Here is a 20691-nt window from a genome sequence, read left to right on the forward strand (position 1 = left end):
GTGGTAGCTGCCATGGACATGCTTGTGTTTGTCCTTTCTGAGCATTTTATTACAAATATCTGAGCTAATATGGCTTGATATGTGATTAATTGTACTAACGGACTATCTAAGAAGTCCATACTCCAGTATTTCTGTTGTGAAATTTTAGTTTTAAATTATATTTAGCAATGTTAGCTCTAATTAACAGGTTCTGGTGATGTTAGCTTTGCTGATGGTGCAATGTCACCAAGACAACATCCTGTCATAGGTTTTAATTCCTGCACACAAGCAAGTTGTTAGGAAAACCACCACCAGTTTGAAAAATATGCATTAACACAACACCCAACCATAGATTAGCTTGTTAGCTTTAGCTTGTTTGGTACTTCATTCATCACATCAGTTTTGCCCAAGCCCCACCTCTTTTCCCATTTATGGGCTGGCTGGCAGTTAGGCGGATTCATGATGTCATCATTTGGCGACGTCCCATTTGAGGTTCAACCCCGCTTTTCAGAAAACCTGTGGGTAATGTCTGGGGGGGTTATCCAGCATATACAGTATACAGTGTATGAGATAGACAACACACACACACACACACACACACACACACACACACACACACACACACACACACACACACACACACTACATTTTCTATGAGTACAAACCACTTACTTAAATCTGTACACACTATATACAAACATGCCAAGAACACATTTATTTTTCCTGGCTGTCCAAGTTTATCTGTCAAATTCCCAGATCAGCATACATCCAAACTCTGCTGATTGGACGTGTTGATTCAAGCTTGAAAACATTTCACTCTTCTGTTTATGTTCTGTCATAAAATGCAGGAGCATTCCACTCCAGCGTACTGTACACCGAATCAATACTTCCTCTTGCAGTCGTCGCTGCGAACAATATCACCATTATCACGTGTCAGCAGCATGGCGGCAAACGTGCGCTTAAAATAAAGGCAGTGGAAAGGCCTGGGTGTGCATGGCGCGCCAGACAGAGTCCAGCGACTTGTCCACACTGAGCCGAATTGTTCTGCTGCTCACATGTGGTAAACATCTCCAAACACACACAGTGACATCTATACCGCACATACACACACGTGTACAATAATTCACTCAGTTTCAATTTAGTGTGCGTTAGCGCAGTGGAGACAAACCCGCACAGCATGCTAACCAGCAACAATAAAAAGACAAATGAAAGACTTCAGTATGGCTGCTGAAGCAGAATTAACAGTTGGGTCACATGCGGCAAAGCAAATTACTTCCAAATTTCTGCTTCACCCTGAGCCAAGAAAGCAGAAATGCTACAAGGCCGGAGTGAAGCAAAGCAGAAGGAACAGCAACCACGGCTCACATTGTGTCTTTTGGGTTTCAATCAGCACTCACATTTCTTTGAAAAGAATTAACGTGAATACCCCAAAACCACTGAAATCTACCTTAACGGGTTGTATTTCAGACTTTCCTGCATGCTGTTATAGATCACCAGGTGTCTTAGAAACAGATATTAAAACCTGGAACCAAAAAGACCCTCACAGATAAGACAACACAACACTGAAAGGCATATACAGTGGTGGGCACAGCTCACCAAAAAGTTAAGGTGCACTGACACATACATGACTGTGATTCACGCACTTGCACGCACGTCGTCGTAATGATCCCACCTGCTGTGTTCCCAGCTGGACGCCGAGCTTTGTTCCACCGCCTGCCACACGCTCTATGCTGGACGCTATGTATATAAAATAATTATTTCGTAGCAGATTAATCATTTTCTCTGCAAGTTGTCTGTTGAAAACAGCTCTAATCGCTTCCTTAATCACAGAGGACCACTCCAGTGGTGCCGTTCGCATGTGCGCTGAATGAGCTGGAGAAAGCATTTGGAGCCATCTAAAAAGGTAATTATTTGTCATGTTTACATGGTCATGGCTTGGTAAAACAGTTGCATTTTTTTTCCTTCTTATCTGCAGCTGTTAAAGTATGCAATATGATAGATTTAACATCTCGATATAAACGTTCAGACAAATTGTGCTGTGGTGCGATGTGCTGACGCAACCACTAGAGGTGGGCGAATTGATCCTAATAACGATAATATCGATACCAACGCTGGTATTGATATTGAATGATCCTCGTGTAAAAAGATTGATAGAGAATTTCTTTTCACATCATACAGTCTCGCCAGCATATCACCTAAGTCATGCACAGACAGACAGTTTTGACTTATGGTTAAAATTTTAAACAAACTAATTCCGGACAAGTTATTTAAATTAACATCATGTCTGTTGTTTTATAAAGTGAAAATATCAGCTCTATGTTTTAGTTTTAAAGTAACAGACTAATTTTGAAGGTTTTAGCGTTTAGACAGACATGCCACAGTGCATTATGGGTAAATTGGTTTCCTGACATCAGTGGTTGGTTGGTCAGTATAACATACAACTTACTGAAATGTGTGGTGGGTTTTACAAATAAATATGTATTTGTAAATATGTCTTTTTTTTATTTGTATAAAAAAGGCAATTTGAAAACTGAAAATTCTGTTTAAGTGGATTCAGCACTTTTAGCAAATATGTGGCACGTGGTATTCATACTGCCATGACCACTGCCATCTACTGGAAGATGGCAGTGTTCATGGCAGTATGAATGGAATTTGCTGCTGCACATTTATCCATAATGCACTGCAGCATGTGTGTCTAAACGCTAAAACCTTTTGGTGTGAAGAGAAATGATCTTTATCTTATCTTTTTGCCCCTCCCTCTTCCTTTCTGTCTGGTATTCAGCTCTCCTCTCTCTGTAGAGGATAGAGGTGTACCTCAAATAGTTGTCTGTCTGCTACAAAACATGTAACAGGTAGGCAGTAAAATCGTTGATTTCAGACTTCGCAAATGTCTTTACCTGTTAAGCTTTATTCACTATGCCTGCAAAAATATGTTAGTGGGCTAAGTTATTAGACCTAAATTTATCGGAAGCTAATTGGTCCGCTGATGGTTTGCAAAGTTATCTGCTAATCTGCTAGTGAAAACATTAGCTTCGATAATTAGTGGATTAATGGAACTGTGCCCACCACTGGACATACACTACATGTGCATATAATAACACCACATAATGATTAGCCAACTGATATCAACTTTAGATCACCTCACGAGCCCAGTTGTTTTTGGTGATATAGAAAAAGTGTGTTCCACACAGTTATTACATCATACGTTCACATGATGTATTTGTGACATTATCATGACATCACTCAAACATTTGACTACAGATGATTTTCTTATTAATGTAAGCTTCACATTGTCTTGCCAGCCCTACTGGTTTGTGGAGGGATGCTGGAAAATGTGTTTTTCAGATTATACTTTTGAGAACCATAACCTTTTACAGGCTTCATCTGGAGACACTCACGGCAAAAAGTCCTCCTACCAAGTTTGGTGAAAATCTGCTCACTTGTTTCAGAGTTGTTTTGTACACAGTTACACACATGAGCAGCTACAACACTCTACAATACCTCTGGCAAGCAAGGTACTACGACTATTACTAATAAACATTATGATATTGCAGAAATTACCTTTTTGAAAGGAGCTGCTGGGCGTCACGCCCCCTTCACCTTTAGAGAGTAGACATTGCACCACTTCTCTCTCACAGGAAATGTGGCTGTGCCTTCCAAAAATGAGCAGGAGTCCAAACGGTAGAGATTGTCATTTGCTGGACCGGCCAGTAATGAGTGACTTGGCCCGCCATCTTGTTTAAGATATTGAATGAAGTTATGCCGCTTTCCCTTTACCTCTGAAGTCAAAAATGGCAACTGAGAATGATGTCACACCCAAGGTAAAGATGTTCCAGTTTCCACACCACACCACAAGCCAGACAATAAGTTGGGAATCTCCAAAATTCTGAAGCATAGAGTACAACAAAATCACCAAAAAGCCCTCACAGAAGATGAAAGACAGCACAGAAGTCACATTATTGTCACTTTACGTAGATTTACGTCGACGCTACCTGGCTATACCCGCCCACTGTGCGTAAACAAATGACGTCATAGCGTGCGCAGCCCAAGAACTGTCCGCAGAGGGGAAAAAAAAAACAAACTGTCAGCAGAGGAAAAGATGAAAAGGCGAGAAGTGTGTTTTGGTCCCAATATGGATATTCATGGATACAGCAGCTAAAGCAGCCAGCTTGATGAGGACGCACTGGTGAATTTGGAGAGCAGCGCACGCGCCAGCCGACACGACAAAAGTTAAGTGAGCCAACTTTTTATGTACGCGTTACGTGTTGTGTATCTCAGTAAAAAGTGATAATAATGCAAATAACATGCTGTTGTCATGCGGTATGCATTTTCTGAGTCCCTCCATTCATGCCCAGTCACCCAAAATGGCAGATATTCATCCGAGTTAGACGAGGGTGAATACAGACCCGGTACCACGAGGGAGCGTTTGGGGGCGACGGCCCCTCACGTCATCAACCCCGCCCCCTCGGATGTGAGAGTTATCAAAAAATAAAAAGAAAAAAGAAAGAAAAAGAAATACTGGAAAATATAGCAAAATATTAATTATTCAATAATATCACGTATTTAACGAATAAACCACATTAATTAACTAAAGTAATTAATTTTAAAACAAACAGATATGACGTGTGTCTGTGTTCAAGCAATTTGATAGGTTGAGGGTTGCGCTTGTCAGTGCGGCAGAGTCCAGCGATTATGGCAAGGTGGACGAACGAAAGCATGCTCAATTTATTCAAGCAGTGTCAGAGCTGGAGTTCCTGGGATTCGTCAAGTCCACCAAGCAAAATCATGCAGCACGACTCACTTGGGGAGGGTGTTAATGCTGCGTTTACACATAACGACGACAAGTCACGAATGCCACAAAGTACACATTCTGGGCCGCTGATCACGAATGTGATGATTTGGGGCAGAGGCGTCAGGTGTCCTCAGGAACTGCTGCAACCTGTTACCACATATTACGATTAATGGCACGTGTTGCTGGAGAATTATCAGGAACCATTACACACGGTCAAGAATAGTGTTCCGTGCTGTTGCGCGCTATTGCGTGTAACAGCACATCGTTAAGTTCTGTCACGTTGTGAACGAGGTGAATTGTCTCCACACACACACATATTCATCCAACCGAATTCAGATCTCTCCAGTTTTTCAGAAGAACTTTGTGACTGCATGCGTAGTTGGGCTCTGTGCCATGGAGTGGCGCACATGCCCAGTTACGCTGTGTTGGCGCTTGTGATGGAGGGCTGTATGTGCGGTTAATCTACTGTCTCGTGTCGTTTCTCAGATCAGTTGTTGGTTTGGTTTTGTGGTTATGCAGGAGATCACTTGACCGAGAGTCAATACGTTCAAATAGTAATTAAAAAAATACTGTCATCACTCTTTACTCTTACTCAGTCAGTCTCTTACAACGATGTAGCCTAAATACATGAGCTTTCCAGGAGCGCACACAATTCATTACGCACGCTCAGAGGCACGTCCCCTCCGGTGCACACTTTTTTTTTTTTTGGGGGGGGGGGGGGGGGGGGGGGCAGCGGCGACCTCGCCCCCTGTGATAAACTCATCGCCCCCTTAATATTTTTTTTTCTGGCGCCAGGCTTGGGTGAATATCTGTCATTTTGGGCGACTGGTCATGAAAGTCGGGCCTGTGAAAATGCATACCGCCCTCCAAAAGCATGTTATTGTATTATTAGTGTTTGCGGCGCAGTGCTAATATTAGTGGCACCAGTTGATAAACAACATATGATGTGGCATTTCATGAGTAAAAATACCTTAGCAACATGTCCACAGACAGCAGTAGAACTGTAATGTGTGCACGATTTGTTAAATTATACACAAAAAAGAACAAAGTCATAAAAAAGTGGTAAAAACTACAGCTTTCATTACTGTTGATGGTTGAAGGAGCCATCTTGGATTGTGAACTCTGGATATGTAGAGTCAACAAATTGAATCCTGACTTAACTGGGAAAATCCAACCTCTGAGTACAAATGGAAAGCACTATTAAACAATATCATACAAAGAAAAGTTCGTACTGCTTCCACCCCAAAAGTTTGGGGAGGGGGACAGTTGGCCATCCAACTACTGACTAACTACTGAATACTTCAGATCCAGAATCAGAACAATTCTACAGCCAGCAACCTGACAATGACACAGACAACTCACAAATGTCCAATTTCAGTGCACAAGAACATTGAAATCACTTACCTGGTGTGGGGTTTCACTTTTCACCCAAAAATACCAATTCCTCATAAAAAATATCGTGAAAATATCACGGAAATGAGCTTGATGTCCACTGCAGTCTTTTTTAATCTCTATAGTTCAGATATGTACTCGTGTTACTTATGTCACAAAAGTTGAAACATAATGGTTTGAGGCCTAAATGTTGCATACAGGTTTGGGATTGATAGAATGATGGGCGTTTTGGGATGTTTAGCATAAAAATAATTTCACTGCAAATGACAACATAGAAATGCCTTCTCAGAAACTGAACACTTAAAAAAGACGACTTTGCTCCCCCCCCCCCCCCAAAAAAAAATCTTCCACTTGAGCCAAAATAACAATCTACTCTTAAACAATGTACAAGTATTTCAGAAATAAACAACAGCACTTTTGTGCATATGTAGAAAAAAAAGAATTTGAAATAAAGCAGGTGCTGCAGACGCAGATTTACAATAATTAGGATTTGGACAGATTCCTGAATGTGAAGAGCACCACTTGTGACAGCAGCTTTGGCTGAAGCTGTGAACTGAGCAACACTAACCGATGTTACCGACCGTCCCTCTGTGACTCTCTCTCCAGACTACTACATTTCTCCTCGTGTTTGGCTTGGATATGAAACCAACTCACTTAATTCTTGCGGGACAGCTAAACATTTAAAGCTCCCATTTAAAAGGATCAAGTGTAGGCATTGTTTGGCTACGCTAACCATATGACTTGGCTTTTCATGCTCGGAATCCCATCGCTAAAAGCAGAGTGCTTGTGAAAATAAACATGGCTTTGCCCTACACAAATTGTGGACTAATTGTGTATTTGGACAAAATCATTCTTTAGGTTTGAGGGGTTTTTTTTCCATTTGCTAAAGAAAAAAAAAGGGGGGGGGGGTGACAGCTTGACATTGATTAGTGTGTTGACTTGAGCAATTGGAGCCGTACCTGCAAAGAATACAACCACAAATCTATTTATACTGATGAGGTAGTGCCACTTTCACAGAAGCCTACATACTCAGCGGAGGGAAAATAAACAAAAAACTGATTATATATCTATAAATGTATAGGTGCATGTGTGTGTGTGCGCGTGTGTGTGTGTGTGTGTGTGTGTGTGTGTGTGTGTGTGTGTGTGCAAGCATGAAATGCAGAGAACTGTGTGCAGTTGTCTTTGTGAGCTCCACCAGCAGAATGCAACATAATTATTCACCAATTTGCTAAAATGCTGTGGATGTAACAACATTTGTTTGTTTGGTGTTTTTTTTTTGGGGGGGGGGTGGGGGGGGTGGGGGGGGTTGAGTGATTTATTATCATTGTTTGCTGACAGCATTAACATGCACAAAATCCTCATTTGCATACTGCTGTCAACTGCAAAGTTACTCTTAGTAAATCAACCACAAAAAATGTCTCCACCCCAACGCGCAAAAGTCTGGATTGTCTATCTAATTTAGTTCTCCTTATCTGGGACCTTTGTCAATCAAACCCACAATCTTTCAGCCGATTGTAATTACTACCAAATCGAATCAAATTCTCTTTCTTTGTTGAGCTGAGTAAAGGTGCCTTGACACCTGCATGCATTTAACCCCACTGCCGTGCAATTCATTGGAACAGTGCCACTCACTGTGTTCCCAGCTGGATGCCTCGCTTTGTGCCGCTGGACACTGCGTATATAAAATAATTATTTCGTAGCGGATTAATCATTTTCTCTTAGAGTTTGTCTGATGAAAACACCTGTAATCGCTTCCGGAATCACAGAGGACCATTACAGCAGCAGCTTCTCTCTCTCTCTCTCTCTCTCTCTCTCTCTCTCTCTCTCTCTCTCTCTCTCTCTCTCTCCTGCGCTTCATGAGGTGGAGAACATATTTGGAATAGGCTGAACGGTAATTATTTGTAATATTTATATTATAATAGCTTGGTAAAACAGTTGCATGTTCATTCCTTTTTATGAGTATCTGTAAAATTATATTCATGATTTATTTAACATCTCGTCATAATTGTTCAGATGAGCTGTGCTGTGATGTGGTGGGCTGACAGAATGACTTGCACTCACACTCAGTGTTTTTAATTGTTTGTGCAATGTTCATGTGAAATTCATGTAATTAATGCATGACAGAGATTTTTAACATTTCAAAATTTTCTTTGTGCACTTGCACAAAGCAGCGCACAGTTTGCAACAGTTTACAATGAGTTTACTCTCCAGCACGGCAGAGTGCGTACCAGTGCCCGGATCAAATTTGTGCAAGTGTCAAGGCACCTTAACAATGAGCTGGAGGGGATTGTTAACCATACTTAATGTATGTTCTGCGTGTGTGCGTTGTTTTGTTTGTTTGTTTGTTTTTTGACAGTGGTGGATAATTTTACTGGATCACATTGACTCACCATGCACTTGTTGGGTTTCTCTCCAGAGTGGACTCTCATGTGAATGAGCAGCTTGTAGCGGGCGTTGAAAGGTTTGTAGCGGCGAATGCAGCCAGCCCAGAAACAGGTGAAGTCCTCACCTTTACGCTGATCAATGTGGACTTTCTCAATGTGCCTTACAAGCTCCTCCTGCTGCTCATATGCAGCACTACAGTCAATCCAGCGGCATATCTGCTTATCAGCCAGGCCTGCTCCTGCAACCTCTTCTCGCTCTGAGGCTGTGTGAGAGCGCGGAGGCCCGCCAGAGGAGGGTTTGAGTACCAGGGAAGAGTTTGGTGCTGTTGGCTGGCTCTGCAGCAACCCACCAGGGTTAGGCCCCACATATTGGTGCAGGTGGTAGGGTGGCGGCATTGCAGGTCGAGGGGGGTGGAGAGGGTGACGAAGTTGTCCATTGCAACCACTCATGTGATGGTGGTGGTGATAGTGGTGTTGAAAGAGCTCGTCTTCACTGGGAGAGAAGTCATCCAGAGGCTCCTGCTTCAGGGCTGCCCCTGGTCTCTGGCTGCCTTCCAAGAGAGTTCCACCTTCAGGCCCTGAATGCAGTCCTCCAGACATCAGGACCCCACTCATCAGCAACCCCAACCCTTCTGAGCCTCCTCCTCCTCCCACACCTCCCTCAGCTGTTCCTCCAGCCACAGGCCCCTGCTGCATGGAGCCCTGTTCCTCACACAGCCCCTGACCCTGCTCCGGCTCCACTGATGACACCGATGAGGATGACGAGGAGGAAGAAGAGGAAAGGGACAGCAGGCAGGTGGCAGGTGATAACAGCTGACAGCTCTCCTGTAGTGCTGCCTGCAGGGGGCTTCCGTGAGGTGGGGGCTTGTGAGGGACTTCTCTTGAACAGGAGGTCGATGCAGAGGGTGGGGATGTAGAAGAGGTGGAGGAAGAGGAGGAGTAGCCGGCGTTGCTGGTGTGGTTGGGTGATAAATTAGCACGGAACCTGTCGATACGGGCAACCGTCGGCATCTGGGAGGAGGAGCAGATGATGGCACTGATATCGAGCCTTTCGGAAGCAGCGCAGGCTGCCGATGGGGACCCTGTGACAGCAATGTTGCCAGTGCCAGCAGTGGTGGTGGACTGCGAGCCCACAAACAGACAGCGTCTCTTCAGACTGCTAGCACCGAGCTGCCGCGTTGAATGATGGGAGCCAGTAGGGGACAAAGCCAAAGGGGAGGAGCCATCTTCATTATTAAATGGTTGTGTTGCATCCCCTGACATCGTGCTGCTTACACCGCTCACTGTGCATACGTCAACGCCACCGGTACTAACGTGTGTGGCTTCATCTAACTCCTCCCTCTGCAACCCGACAGCTATTCCTGCACTGCAGCTCTGATACCTGGTTTGAGATGTGCCATGGATCCCGGGTCCTGTGCTTGAGATCTTGTAACCCATGGAGTTCTCCTGTTTTATTGAGTATGGGACAGTTGATCGAGGGTCGATGCTATTGCTGCAGCTGAGGCCGGGCGAGGCCCCCGACAGGGCGCTATGAAAGGCAGAAGAGGATCTGTGCACACAGAAAGGAATATGAGCGCGATTAGCTCACTGACTGTTGACAGGCAAAGGCTGGACCATCCTTCTCAACAGAACTATCAGTTTAGTCTGCTCGCCCCCACGTCACAATTTTTCCTCCCAGTTTCTTTCAACTTCAACTCAATCAAACATCAGTGACAATCAAACATCCACTTGACCTTACTGACTAAATGTGAATATTTGGACCACGACTGACAAGGTGATGTTACAGACTAGTAGTTGGTAACCCAAAGTGTTTATACAAATCAACGTGATCTTCTACTAGGAAAAAGTTATGAATGGGATTCATGTCTTAGAATAGACAGGGAGGGAAGGACATGGCTGAGGCCAAGAGACCACTGGCTAGTGTGTCCACCTGACAGGCTTTGATGACACAAAGAAGTTAAACCCAACCCAGCATTGGGGATAAATAGGGAGTCACCTGTTTTGGTGGTATAATTGCAGCCTATGAAGGGTCAGCATTTACAATCCTGTGTATTATGGTGGGAATCTTTGCCCCACTGAATGGGGAACCCAGGTCAGATTTCTCCATGCATTGCTGTGATCTCGAACATAATCATTCCTGTCAGTTGGCTCATTATAGATTTTTTCCAAAGCCCCTGAGTGATGTGAGAAGAGTCCTCTTTTCTCCAGTCTGTCTCGTTTTTGTCTCTTCCCCCTGAGCATACTGAGAGGAGGGGGGTGGATGCTAGTTCAGACTGGAGAAAGCCAGTGGCACTTTGTTGTCGTTGTTAATAAAGACTTGACCTCTGCTCTCTTTGTATTCAGGACCACCATTTCCTGTTTGGCTTTAGTGAATATATTTAGAGACATATCTGTCCAGAAGCACTTTGGTTTGGGTAACCGAGGTCAGAGGGATAAAAGTAAGGAAGGGAGAACAAGATTTTCCAAGTCCAGAGGACTTGTTTTGCATTGATTTCACAACAAAATGATCACATTACATTAACATAAATGCACTTTGGACCTTTTCAGTGTGCTTCATGAGGTAAAGGTTTGAGTTATGTCACATGTATGCATCTGATTCACAACATAATGAGAAACATGCTGCACCTGCATACTGTTACAAGAAATGCTCAGCGGTACAACAGGAACAAAATGACTATAAACCAGAAATGCAGAGACGGTTTACCTGGTGTCTTGGTGAGGGCTGTCCTGCAGGAGGAGGTCGGCCGTAGGTCTGTCACAGTGGAGGCTGAGGTTGAGGCTGGGGTAAAGCTCCTCTGACGGACCCCCAACTGGCAGTGCCAGGCTCTGCCCACATCGCATCAGGGTGTCCTCATCATCACCGTTAGCATCCTTCTCTGAACAGTAAGCACCACTGGCTGAAAAATAAGCAGAAGAAACGTCATGGAAGTGGGTTCATCACAAATGATTAGGTGCTACATTTATACTTATTGTTTTCACTATCAATGCAAGGACCTGATACGCTTCTACAATGAATAACCATCAAAACAGATTGGATACTGTAACGTATTTAATGGTTTAGAAAAACATTCAGTTTACCGTAGAATCTGTGCTGTCAGAAACATGTTGAAATCCTTTTCAATTCTAAACATTCTTCTTCACAACAATCGCTGGCTGCCAAAGTCCAGATAGTGACAGTAAGAATAACACCATAAAGAGTTGTTGCCAAATATTATTATTACTATGGTGATTGAAGAGTTGCACTCTTAATGGCTGTATAAACTAAGCTAAATTAAAATGTCTTGAAGATTCAAACCATATAAATGTTACTGTCATTTGATTTTAAATTAAATACAGCTCCTCTAACATTAACATTAGTTGCACTAAATTCATGACACTCATTTGGTCAGAGTTGCAATTATTTATTTAATAGTTCACTCACAGTACACATCAAAAAGAAGGGGATTTTTTCATTGTTATCATTTTCATCTACAGTATGGGCTGTAGTTATTCATAAAGATTTTAATAATTTATTAATCATCTGCTAACTTACTAACAAAAACTTCAAGAATTACTAAAGATTCCACAAAGTTGGTGTACTGGGCTATTTGAGAGCAGTGTTGCCACAGTTACTTTAAAAAAAGTAATCCAATTACTGATTACTCCTTGAAAAAGTAACTTAGTTACTTTACTGATTACTCAATTGTAAAAGTAAGTAAGTTAGATTACTAGTTACTTTTTTAGTTACTTTCCCCAGCTGCCGACAACAACCCTCTGCCACCTCAACATGACAGTGATTCTTGTTTTACCAAAACTCACTTTATAGTCACCCTTTCTTGACTTCAATGAAAATAAATACTTGTTTATAAAAAATAAAATAAAGACCTCTTTCTTGACCTCATATTTAACTGTTGACAGCACTGTAACAGTAAAACTTGCAATTTCTAACCTACATTGTTTATAAATGTAACTATTAAATTCTTTCTAACATTTTTCTAACATTTAAATTCTCTCTAAATATTTTACTTGTCGAAATTATTATTATTCTAAGTAGTATTAGTAGTTGTAGTAAAAAAGGCTTCAAAACTGGACCTTTAATCTAGGGGTGTTGTGGGGGGGGCACATCCTTGCCCCACGCCATTATTCCATCTGGATTCGCCCCTGCTTTGGCATTTGAGCACAAAGAATGGATAACATTTATTTATGCAGAAAACATGACCAGATTTACAGGTAAGAAAGTTTTATTGCGTTTTCACATCATGTGATCCTCAGAAAGAGAGTTTAGGTGCATTTGAGTGGAAAATAGTGTTAGTTGTTGACACGTCGCGGAGGATCAGCTGTTTTTAACGAGCAGATACGGAGCGGCTCAGCTCAGAATTGTAAATAAAGGAGAAAAAAGCATTAAAATGTTTTTTGTAAAGGTCAGTGCAGGTGTGCTGTTGTCACCGTGCTTTAAGAGGTGAGGACGAGTCGTACCTGCTGCAGAAAACTGCGGATGAAAAGCTCACAGCTCGCTTAAAGTGGGCAGTTCAGTCGAACCCCGACCCCCTGCCCACGGACCAAGTTTAATGCTGCTATCGACCCACAATGCAAAAATAATAGTAACACACAGTGACTTGGAGAAGTAACTTTAATCTGATTACTGATTTGGAAAGATTAACGCGTTAGATTACTCGTTACTAAAAAAGTGGTTAGATTAGAGTAACGCGTTACTAAGTAACGCATTACCAGCCTTACTGTTAGAGAGTCATATTTGCTGCAATTGAGGGTGACAAGCAGTTGGCGATTGTCACTAGATGGACATTCCCGGGGTGTGGCCAGCTCGTGATTACTTGGCATTACTGTGAACAATGTTAAATGACAGATTATAAAAGATGAGGGATTCCAACACTGTCACTATGACTTTTTCCTCCATGCTTGACTGCTTAATGGAATCAAAGTTCCCTTGATTTGTTTTAGTCCACCATCTTTCACATAGCATTCCTGTACCACTTGTTAGCACGCTAACATCTCCATGAAGGCTGTGTCACACTCTGACTGACAGAGCAAAAGGATTAGTTACGTATTTAAATATTCCGTCCGTTGGCAAATTTGTCAGTCTCCGATGGAGTTGGGGCACTAGTGGACAGATCATGTCACATTTCTACAGATATCTGTGCTGAACAGAAGGATTGAGTGGAGTTTGCCTTGATCTGAAAGCATGACATCATATTTCTTCACTATTTGTGTGCCGTGACATCAAACAACTCTACTGCACCTCATCATAGAGAGAGAGAGAGAGAGAGAGAGAGAGAGAGAGAGAGAGAGAGAGAGAGAGAGAGAGCGAGAGAGAGAGAACACTGTCTTTTCTTCAAGACACAGAGCTGGAGCTGTGCTGGAGCTTTGGCCAATCAGAAACCCAGAATTAACTGTCAGACAGCCGCAGGAAAAATAAAAGACAACCAGTATACAAAATGGCAAAGAAATGTGTAAGCAGGCAAAGAAATGTATAAGCAGTGTAAAAGCTCTTGGCTTGATCTCCCTTCAAAATTTTGAACATGCACAAAACTTGCTGACAAACTTGGCAGACATTAGCTGGCATGGAACTCATTTTGCGGATGAGAAAAGTACTTTTGTCTGACAAAAAGGAACAAAAACTTATAGTATCAACTCCTCATACATTTCCTTGATCAGTCACAGTGTGACTGGGGCTTACGATGTCTTGTAAGTCACTTCAAAAGTATTATATGGTTAATACACACAATTTTTCTTTATAACAGAATAATTTCTTTTATAATTCAAAAATCAGGATTTTCGTGCTAATGTTTCACAAGTCTTACCAAAAAAACATACCTTTAGATCAATAAACTAACTCAAAGTACTACTAACTAAATGAGCACGAATTAAAGGGCATATGCCCGCAAAATATTCTAAACATTTTTGGGTCCATCGCTTTCTGCAGACATGCTCCAAACTTTAATAGTTTCTATTTCACATGAGATCCAAATGTTTCATCAATTTCAATTTTCTTTTTATTAGTTTTGCTAATAAACCAACCAAGAACACAAATAACAAACATATGGGCGAAAACGTAACCTCCCTGGTGGCAGGAAGATGATGACAGTTTGAGGAGGGAGGATTCGATGTACGAGGACACATTTGCTGAAAACTGATATCCCCGCACACCCGTGTGTGGGACACAATGTGGTCCCCTTCTTCAACTTTTTGCTTTTGCTGTAACTCAATTTCACAAATTCAATTTTGTCCTAATGATGTTATTGACAATGTCATCGCACAGAGTGAGTTATTAGTAACAATGACAAGGTATTGAGAAAAAGAGGCATTAAAGGCATTCGTGAAATAGATGTGAACATAGTGACCTGAGTTGGGGCTCAGAATTGGGGGGGTGGGGGTGGGGGGTATGAGAAAACAGCAGAGAAATAAAGATATTACAACATGAATAACAGATGGAGACGGAGCATAAACACAGTTGAAGGCAGTGTTTAGGAATATGGGAACAAAGTTTGAAGAATGAACAAACGTGAAAACAGTCAAATATGTGAGCCATCTTTTCACTACAGCTGATGTGTCCACGGTTTCCTCTGCATATGCCTTGTCGTGGGTCACGACGGAAACACAAAGAAGTAGAGAGAGTCAAAGCGAGCAACACAAACAGTCGAGTGGTGCCAGAGGACTGTAAGCAGCGTGCTGGTTTCACTCAGCGCTCCTAACAAAAAGCAAGATGTTCAACTCTGGTCTGTTTTCAAGCAATACAAATTGTTCTGTTTATCAAATTCTGCATTGTTCGGTCGTTTTTTCCACTGTTGGCTGGCCGAACATCCCCACCGGTTAGCGTATACAAGCATGTTTCTGTACTTTTGAGGCAAGCTGATGAGAAGCCAAGTGTTCCCCTGCCTCCAGAAAGGAGTAATTTAATCAAGACAGCCAGAAGTGACATGAGTCAGCATGGAGATGACTAATATCATCACAGCGTTCTGAATTAGGACTTCACTGTCCGTAAGCATGCACATAAAACCTTGCACACATGCAAACAAAATGCTGGGTTTTTTTGTTGGTTTTTTTTGGTATGCATTTTGCAACATGCAGTCACTACTAAGTGTTGTGTGGGCCGCCAGAAGAGGAGGTACTGCTGGCCCACCACCAGAGGGCGCCCTGTCTGGAGTGCGGGCTCCAGGCACCAGAGGGCGCAGCAGCCTCACAGGAGCAGCCAGGGTGACAGCTGTCACGCATCACCTGCAACAGCTGGTACCAATCACCTGATCAGCAGGGGTACATCAGCAGGACGACGTCTCCACCTCTTTGCCGAGATATCGCTCTACCTGGAAGGTAACGTTCTCAGCTGACTGTAGGATCTTTCGACAGTAACATTTTGTGACTTTGTGCATTGTATAGCAGACTCTTTTTCCAACGAGAGGTGGAGGTAGTTTTCCTGCCGTGTGGATTGCTGGGTGCAAACGCGCCCACATTTAATTGTTTTTTTGTTCCTCGCCAGCAGTACCAGGTCCGACACGCGGAGGCAGTGGCCACCTGGGAGTTCGGGACTTGGCGGCTCCAGTATTCCCGGGGTCTGGTGGCGGAGGAAATCGTGTGGTTCCGGTTCTACTTTGGACAGACGTCTTCTATCTTCGAGCCTGCCCACACGACACCTTTTGTGATTTGGCTTTTTGTCTATTGTTGTAATCTGTTGTGTTTGTTGTGCCCATTCACAACAGTAAAGTGTTGTTATTTGACTTCCTCCATTGTCCATTCATTTGCGCCCCCTGTTGTGGGTCCGTGTACCTACACTTTCCCAACACTAAGAGAAAGTACAACATACAACATTTAACCCTGCCTTCTATGTGCGTATGTGCACTTGCTTTCCTGCAGTATGTTGGCGTGATCCATTTAGACAAAACTCCGGCCAACTTTGCACAATTGTTCTTTCTTTTTTCAACAACAATCTGTACAACCGTGTTTATCCTTTTTATTTGATCCTCTCTCTCCCTCTCTCTCTCTCTATCTATCTACGGTGTATACAGAAAGTATTCACAGCACTTCATTTTTTCCACATTTTATGTTACAGCCTTATTCCAAAACGGATGAAATTCTTTTTTTCCTCAAAATTCTACACACAATACCCCATAATAACAATGTGAAAAAAGTTAGAGTTTTGAGATTTTTGCAAATGTATTTAAAAAAAAAAAAAATCACACATACCTAAGTATTCACAGCCTTTGCCATGAAACTCAAAATTGAGCTCAAATGCATCCTGTTTTCACTGATCATCCTTGAGATGTTTCTACAGCTTAACAGTAAATTCAGTTGATTGGACATGATTTGGAAAAGCACATACCTGTCCCACAGTTGACAACAGAGGTTGGACGAAGTCACTGTCAAGTCATTCTCAAGTCATCAATCTGCAAGTCCCTAGTCAAGTCTTAAATCAGCTTGCAAACAATTGATGGTCATTATGACTTGAGACTTGACTTGGGACTTGCTGACTCATGACTTGAGAGTGACTTGATGACTTCGTCCCACCTCTGGTTGGCAGTGCACGTCAGAGCACAAACCAAGAATGAAGTCAAAGGAATTGTCTTTAGACCTCCGAGACAGCATTGTCTCAAGGCACAAGTCTGAGGAAGGGTACAGGAACATTTCTGCTGCTTTGAAGGTCCTAACAGTGGCCTCTATCATCCATAAATGTTAGAAGTTTGGATCCACCAGCACTCTTCCTAGAAGTGGCCGCCCACTCTTGAACTCAGACTGGGGTGACAGTTCATGTTTCAACAGGACAATGACCCTAAGCACACAGCAAAGACATCAAAGGAGTGGCTTCAGGACAACTCTGTGAATGTCCTTGAGTGGCCCAGCCAGAGCCCAGACCTGAATCCGATTGAACATCTGTGGAGAGGTCTGAAAATGACTGTGCACCAACTCTCCACATCCAACCTGATGGAGCTTCAGAGGTGCTGCAAAGGCTAATGGACAAAACTGCCCAAAGATAGGTGCACCAAGCTTGTGGCATCATATTCAAGAAGACTTGAGGCTGTAATTGGTGCATCAACAAAGTAATGAGCATGTGAGTTATGTGCAGTGCCTTGCAAACGTATCGGCCCCTTGGTAAGTCACACATTTTAATTTATTTATGCTATTTCAAATTCTTCTTCTTTGTCTTTCGGCTGTTCCCGTTAGGGGTCGCCACAGCAGATCAGTCGTTTCCATCTCACCCTGTCCTCTGTATCTTCCTCTGTCACACCAACCACCTGCATGTCCTCTCTCAGCACATCCATGAACCTCCTCTTTGGTCTCCCTCTTCTCCTCCTGCCTGGTGGCTCCATCCTCAGCATCCTTCTCCCTATATACCCTGGGTCCCTCCTCTGCACATGTCCAAACCATCTCAATCTCGCCTCTCTGACTTTGTCTCCAAACCGTCCCACCTGAGCTGTCCCTCTGATATGTTCATTCCTAATCTGGTCCATTCTTGTCACTCCCAAAGAGAATATCAACATCTTCAGCTCTGCCACCTCTAGCTCTGCCTCCTGTCTTTTTGTTAGTGCCACTGTCACCTTTCTCCACCCACTCCACCCTGCCTGCACTCTCTTCATCACCTCTCTACCACACTCTCCATTACTTTGAACAGTTGACCCCAAATATTTAAACTCATCTACTTTCACCACTTCTACTCCTTGTAACTACACTATTCTGCTGGGCTCCCTCTCATTCACACACATGTACTCAGTCTTGCTTCTACTGACTTTCATTCCCCTTCTCTCCAAAGCATATCTCCACTTCTCCAGACTAGACTCAACTTGCTCTCTACTCTCACTACAGATCAAAATGTCATCTGCAAACACCATAGTCCATGGGGACTCCTGTCTGATCTCATCTGTCAACCTGTCCATCACCACTGCAAAGAAGAAAGGACTCAGAGCTGATCCTTGGTGTAATCCCACCTCCACCTTGAATGACTCTGTCATTCCGACTGCGCATCTCACCGCTGTCACACTATTCTTGTACATGTCCTGCACTACCCTAACATACTTCTCTGCCACTCCAGACTTCCTCATACAATGCCACAACTCTTCTCTTGGCACCCTATCATAAGCTTTTTCTAAGTCCACAAAAACACAATGTAACTCTTTCTGTCCTTCTCTGTACTTTTCCAACAGTATTCTCAGAGCAAACATTGCATCTGTAGTGCTCTTTCTCGGCATGAAACCATATTGCTGCTCACAGATCTTCACCTGTTTTCTAAGCCTAGCTTCTACTACTCTTTCCCATAACTTCATGCTGTGGCTGATCAGCTTTATGCCTCTGTAGTTACTGCAGCTCTGCACATCACCCTTGTTCTTGAAAATAGGAACCAGCACACTTCGTCTCCACTCCTCAGGCATCCTCTCACTTTCCAAGATTTTGTTAAACAATCTGGTTAGAAACTCTACTGCCATCTCTCCTAGACATTTCCATGCCTCCACTGGAATGTCATCTGGACCAACTGCCTTTCCACTCTTCATCCTCTTCATAGCAGCCCTCACTTCTTCCTTGCTAATCTCTTTTACTTCCTGATTTACACTCACCACATCATCCAGCCTTTTCTCTCGCTCATTTTCTTTATTCATCAACTCTCACACACTCCTCACTTGTCAGCACATTACCATGTGCATCTTTTACCACCCTAACCTGCTGCACATCCTTTCCAGCTCTGTCCCTTTGTCTGGCCAATCGGTACAAGTCCTTTTCTCCTTCCTTACTATTCAACTTCTTGTACAGCTCGCAATATGCCTTTTCCTTTGCTTTTGCCACTTCTCTTCTTGCCTTACGCCACATCTCCTTGTACTCCTGTCTACTTTCTTCATCTCTCCAACTATCCCAAAACTTTTTCACCAACCTCTTTCTCCTTATGCTTTCCTGGACCTCTTCATTCCACCACCATCTGATCCTTTGTTGAGCTCTCACTCTCTTCTTCTTCTTTACCTCTAAAGTCATCCTACAAACAACCATCCTATGCTGTCTAGTGACACTCTCTCCTGCTACCACCTTACAGTCTGTGATTTCTTTTAGCTTGCATCTCCTATAAAGAATGTAGTCCACCTGTGTGCACCTTCCTCCACTCATATGTTACCCTGTGCTCCTCCCTTTTCTTAAAGTAGGTATTCACCACAGCCATTTCCATCCTTTTTGCAAAATCAACTACCATCTGTCCTTCCCCATTCCTATCCTTGATACCATATCTACCCATTACTTCCTCATCACCTCTGTTCCCTTCACCAACATGCCCATTGAAGTCTGCTCCTATCACCATTCTTTCATGCTTGGGCACACTCTCCACCACCTCATCTAACACAGTCCAGAAATCTTCTTTCTCCTTCATCTCACAACCTACCTGTGGGGCATATGCACTGATGATATTCATCATCACCCCTTCAATTTCCAACTTCACACTCATCACCCTGTCAGACACTCGCTTAACCTCCAACACACTTTTAATATACTCTTCCTTTAAAATGACCCCAACACCATTTCTCTTCCTGTCCTCACCATGGTACAACAACTTGTACCCACCGCCGATGCTCCTGCTCTTACTTCCCTTCCACTTGGTCTCTTGCACACACAATATGTCTACCTTTCTCCTCTCCATCATATCAGCCAGCTCTCTCCCTTTACCAGTCATACTACCAGCATTCAAAGTCCCCACTCTCATTTCCACCCTTCTAGTTTTCTTCTTCTCCCGCTGTTCGTGGCAACGTTTTCCTCCTCTTCGTCGTCGTCTTCACCCAGCAGTAGCCCAATTTCCACCGGCACCCTGTTGGGCAATAGCACCGGTGGCGGACGTTGTTAACCCGGGCCGCGACCGATCCGGTATGGGAATTCGATTCTGAGTCTGCATAGTTGGGTTGGCTTGTTTTACGCCGGATGCCCTTCCTGACGCAACCCTCCTCATTTATCCAGGCTTGGGACCGGCACTCAGAATGTACTGGCTGCACACCCCATGTGGCTGAGTTATTTATGCTATTTCAAATCCAAAATGTAAATCAGGCTTCTCAATATAAAATTTTCTAAAATTATCTTCCTTAAACTCAAACTCAAAGCAAATCTCTACAAATTGATATAAATTAATGAAAAATATAAAGGCCAAGATGATGGGTTGCATAAGTAATGGGCCCCTTTGGTATAATGCCTGTAAAT

The 20691-nt window shown here is 43.1% G+C and overlaps 1 protein-coding gene across 3 annotated transcripts in view; it reads right to left on the bottom strand.

Annotated features, from left to right (window-relative positions):
- The window catches only part of LOC117518488 (zinc finger protein GLIS1), a 238252-nt gene that overhangs the window by 149828 nt on the left and 67733 nt on the right, over nucleotides 1-20691 (bottom strand). For all 3 annotated transcript variants that reach the window (XM_034179621.1, XM_034179622.1, XM_034179620.1), the window contains exons 3-4: nucleotides 11252-11444; nucleotides 8554-10096 (exon numbers count right to left, since the gene is read on the bottom strand). In XM_034179621.1, the coding sequence (XP_034035512.1) occupies nucleotides 8554-10096; nucleotides 11252-11444 (1736 nt within the window). The remainder of the gene's footprint in view (nucleotides 1-8553; nucleotides 10097-11251; nucleotides 11445-20691) is intronic.

The sequence above is a fragment of the Thalassophryne amazonica genome, chromosome 10 (assembly GCF_902500255.1).
Source record: "Thalassophryne amazonica chromosome 10, fThaAma1.1, whole genome shotgun sequence".
Taxonomy (NCBI): domain Eukaryota; kingdom Metazoa; phylum Chordata; class Actinopteri; order Batrachoidiformes; family Batrachoididae; genus Thalassophryne; species Thalassophryne amazonica.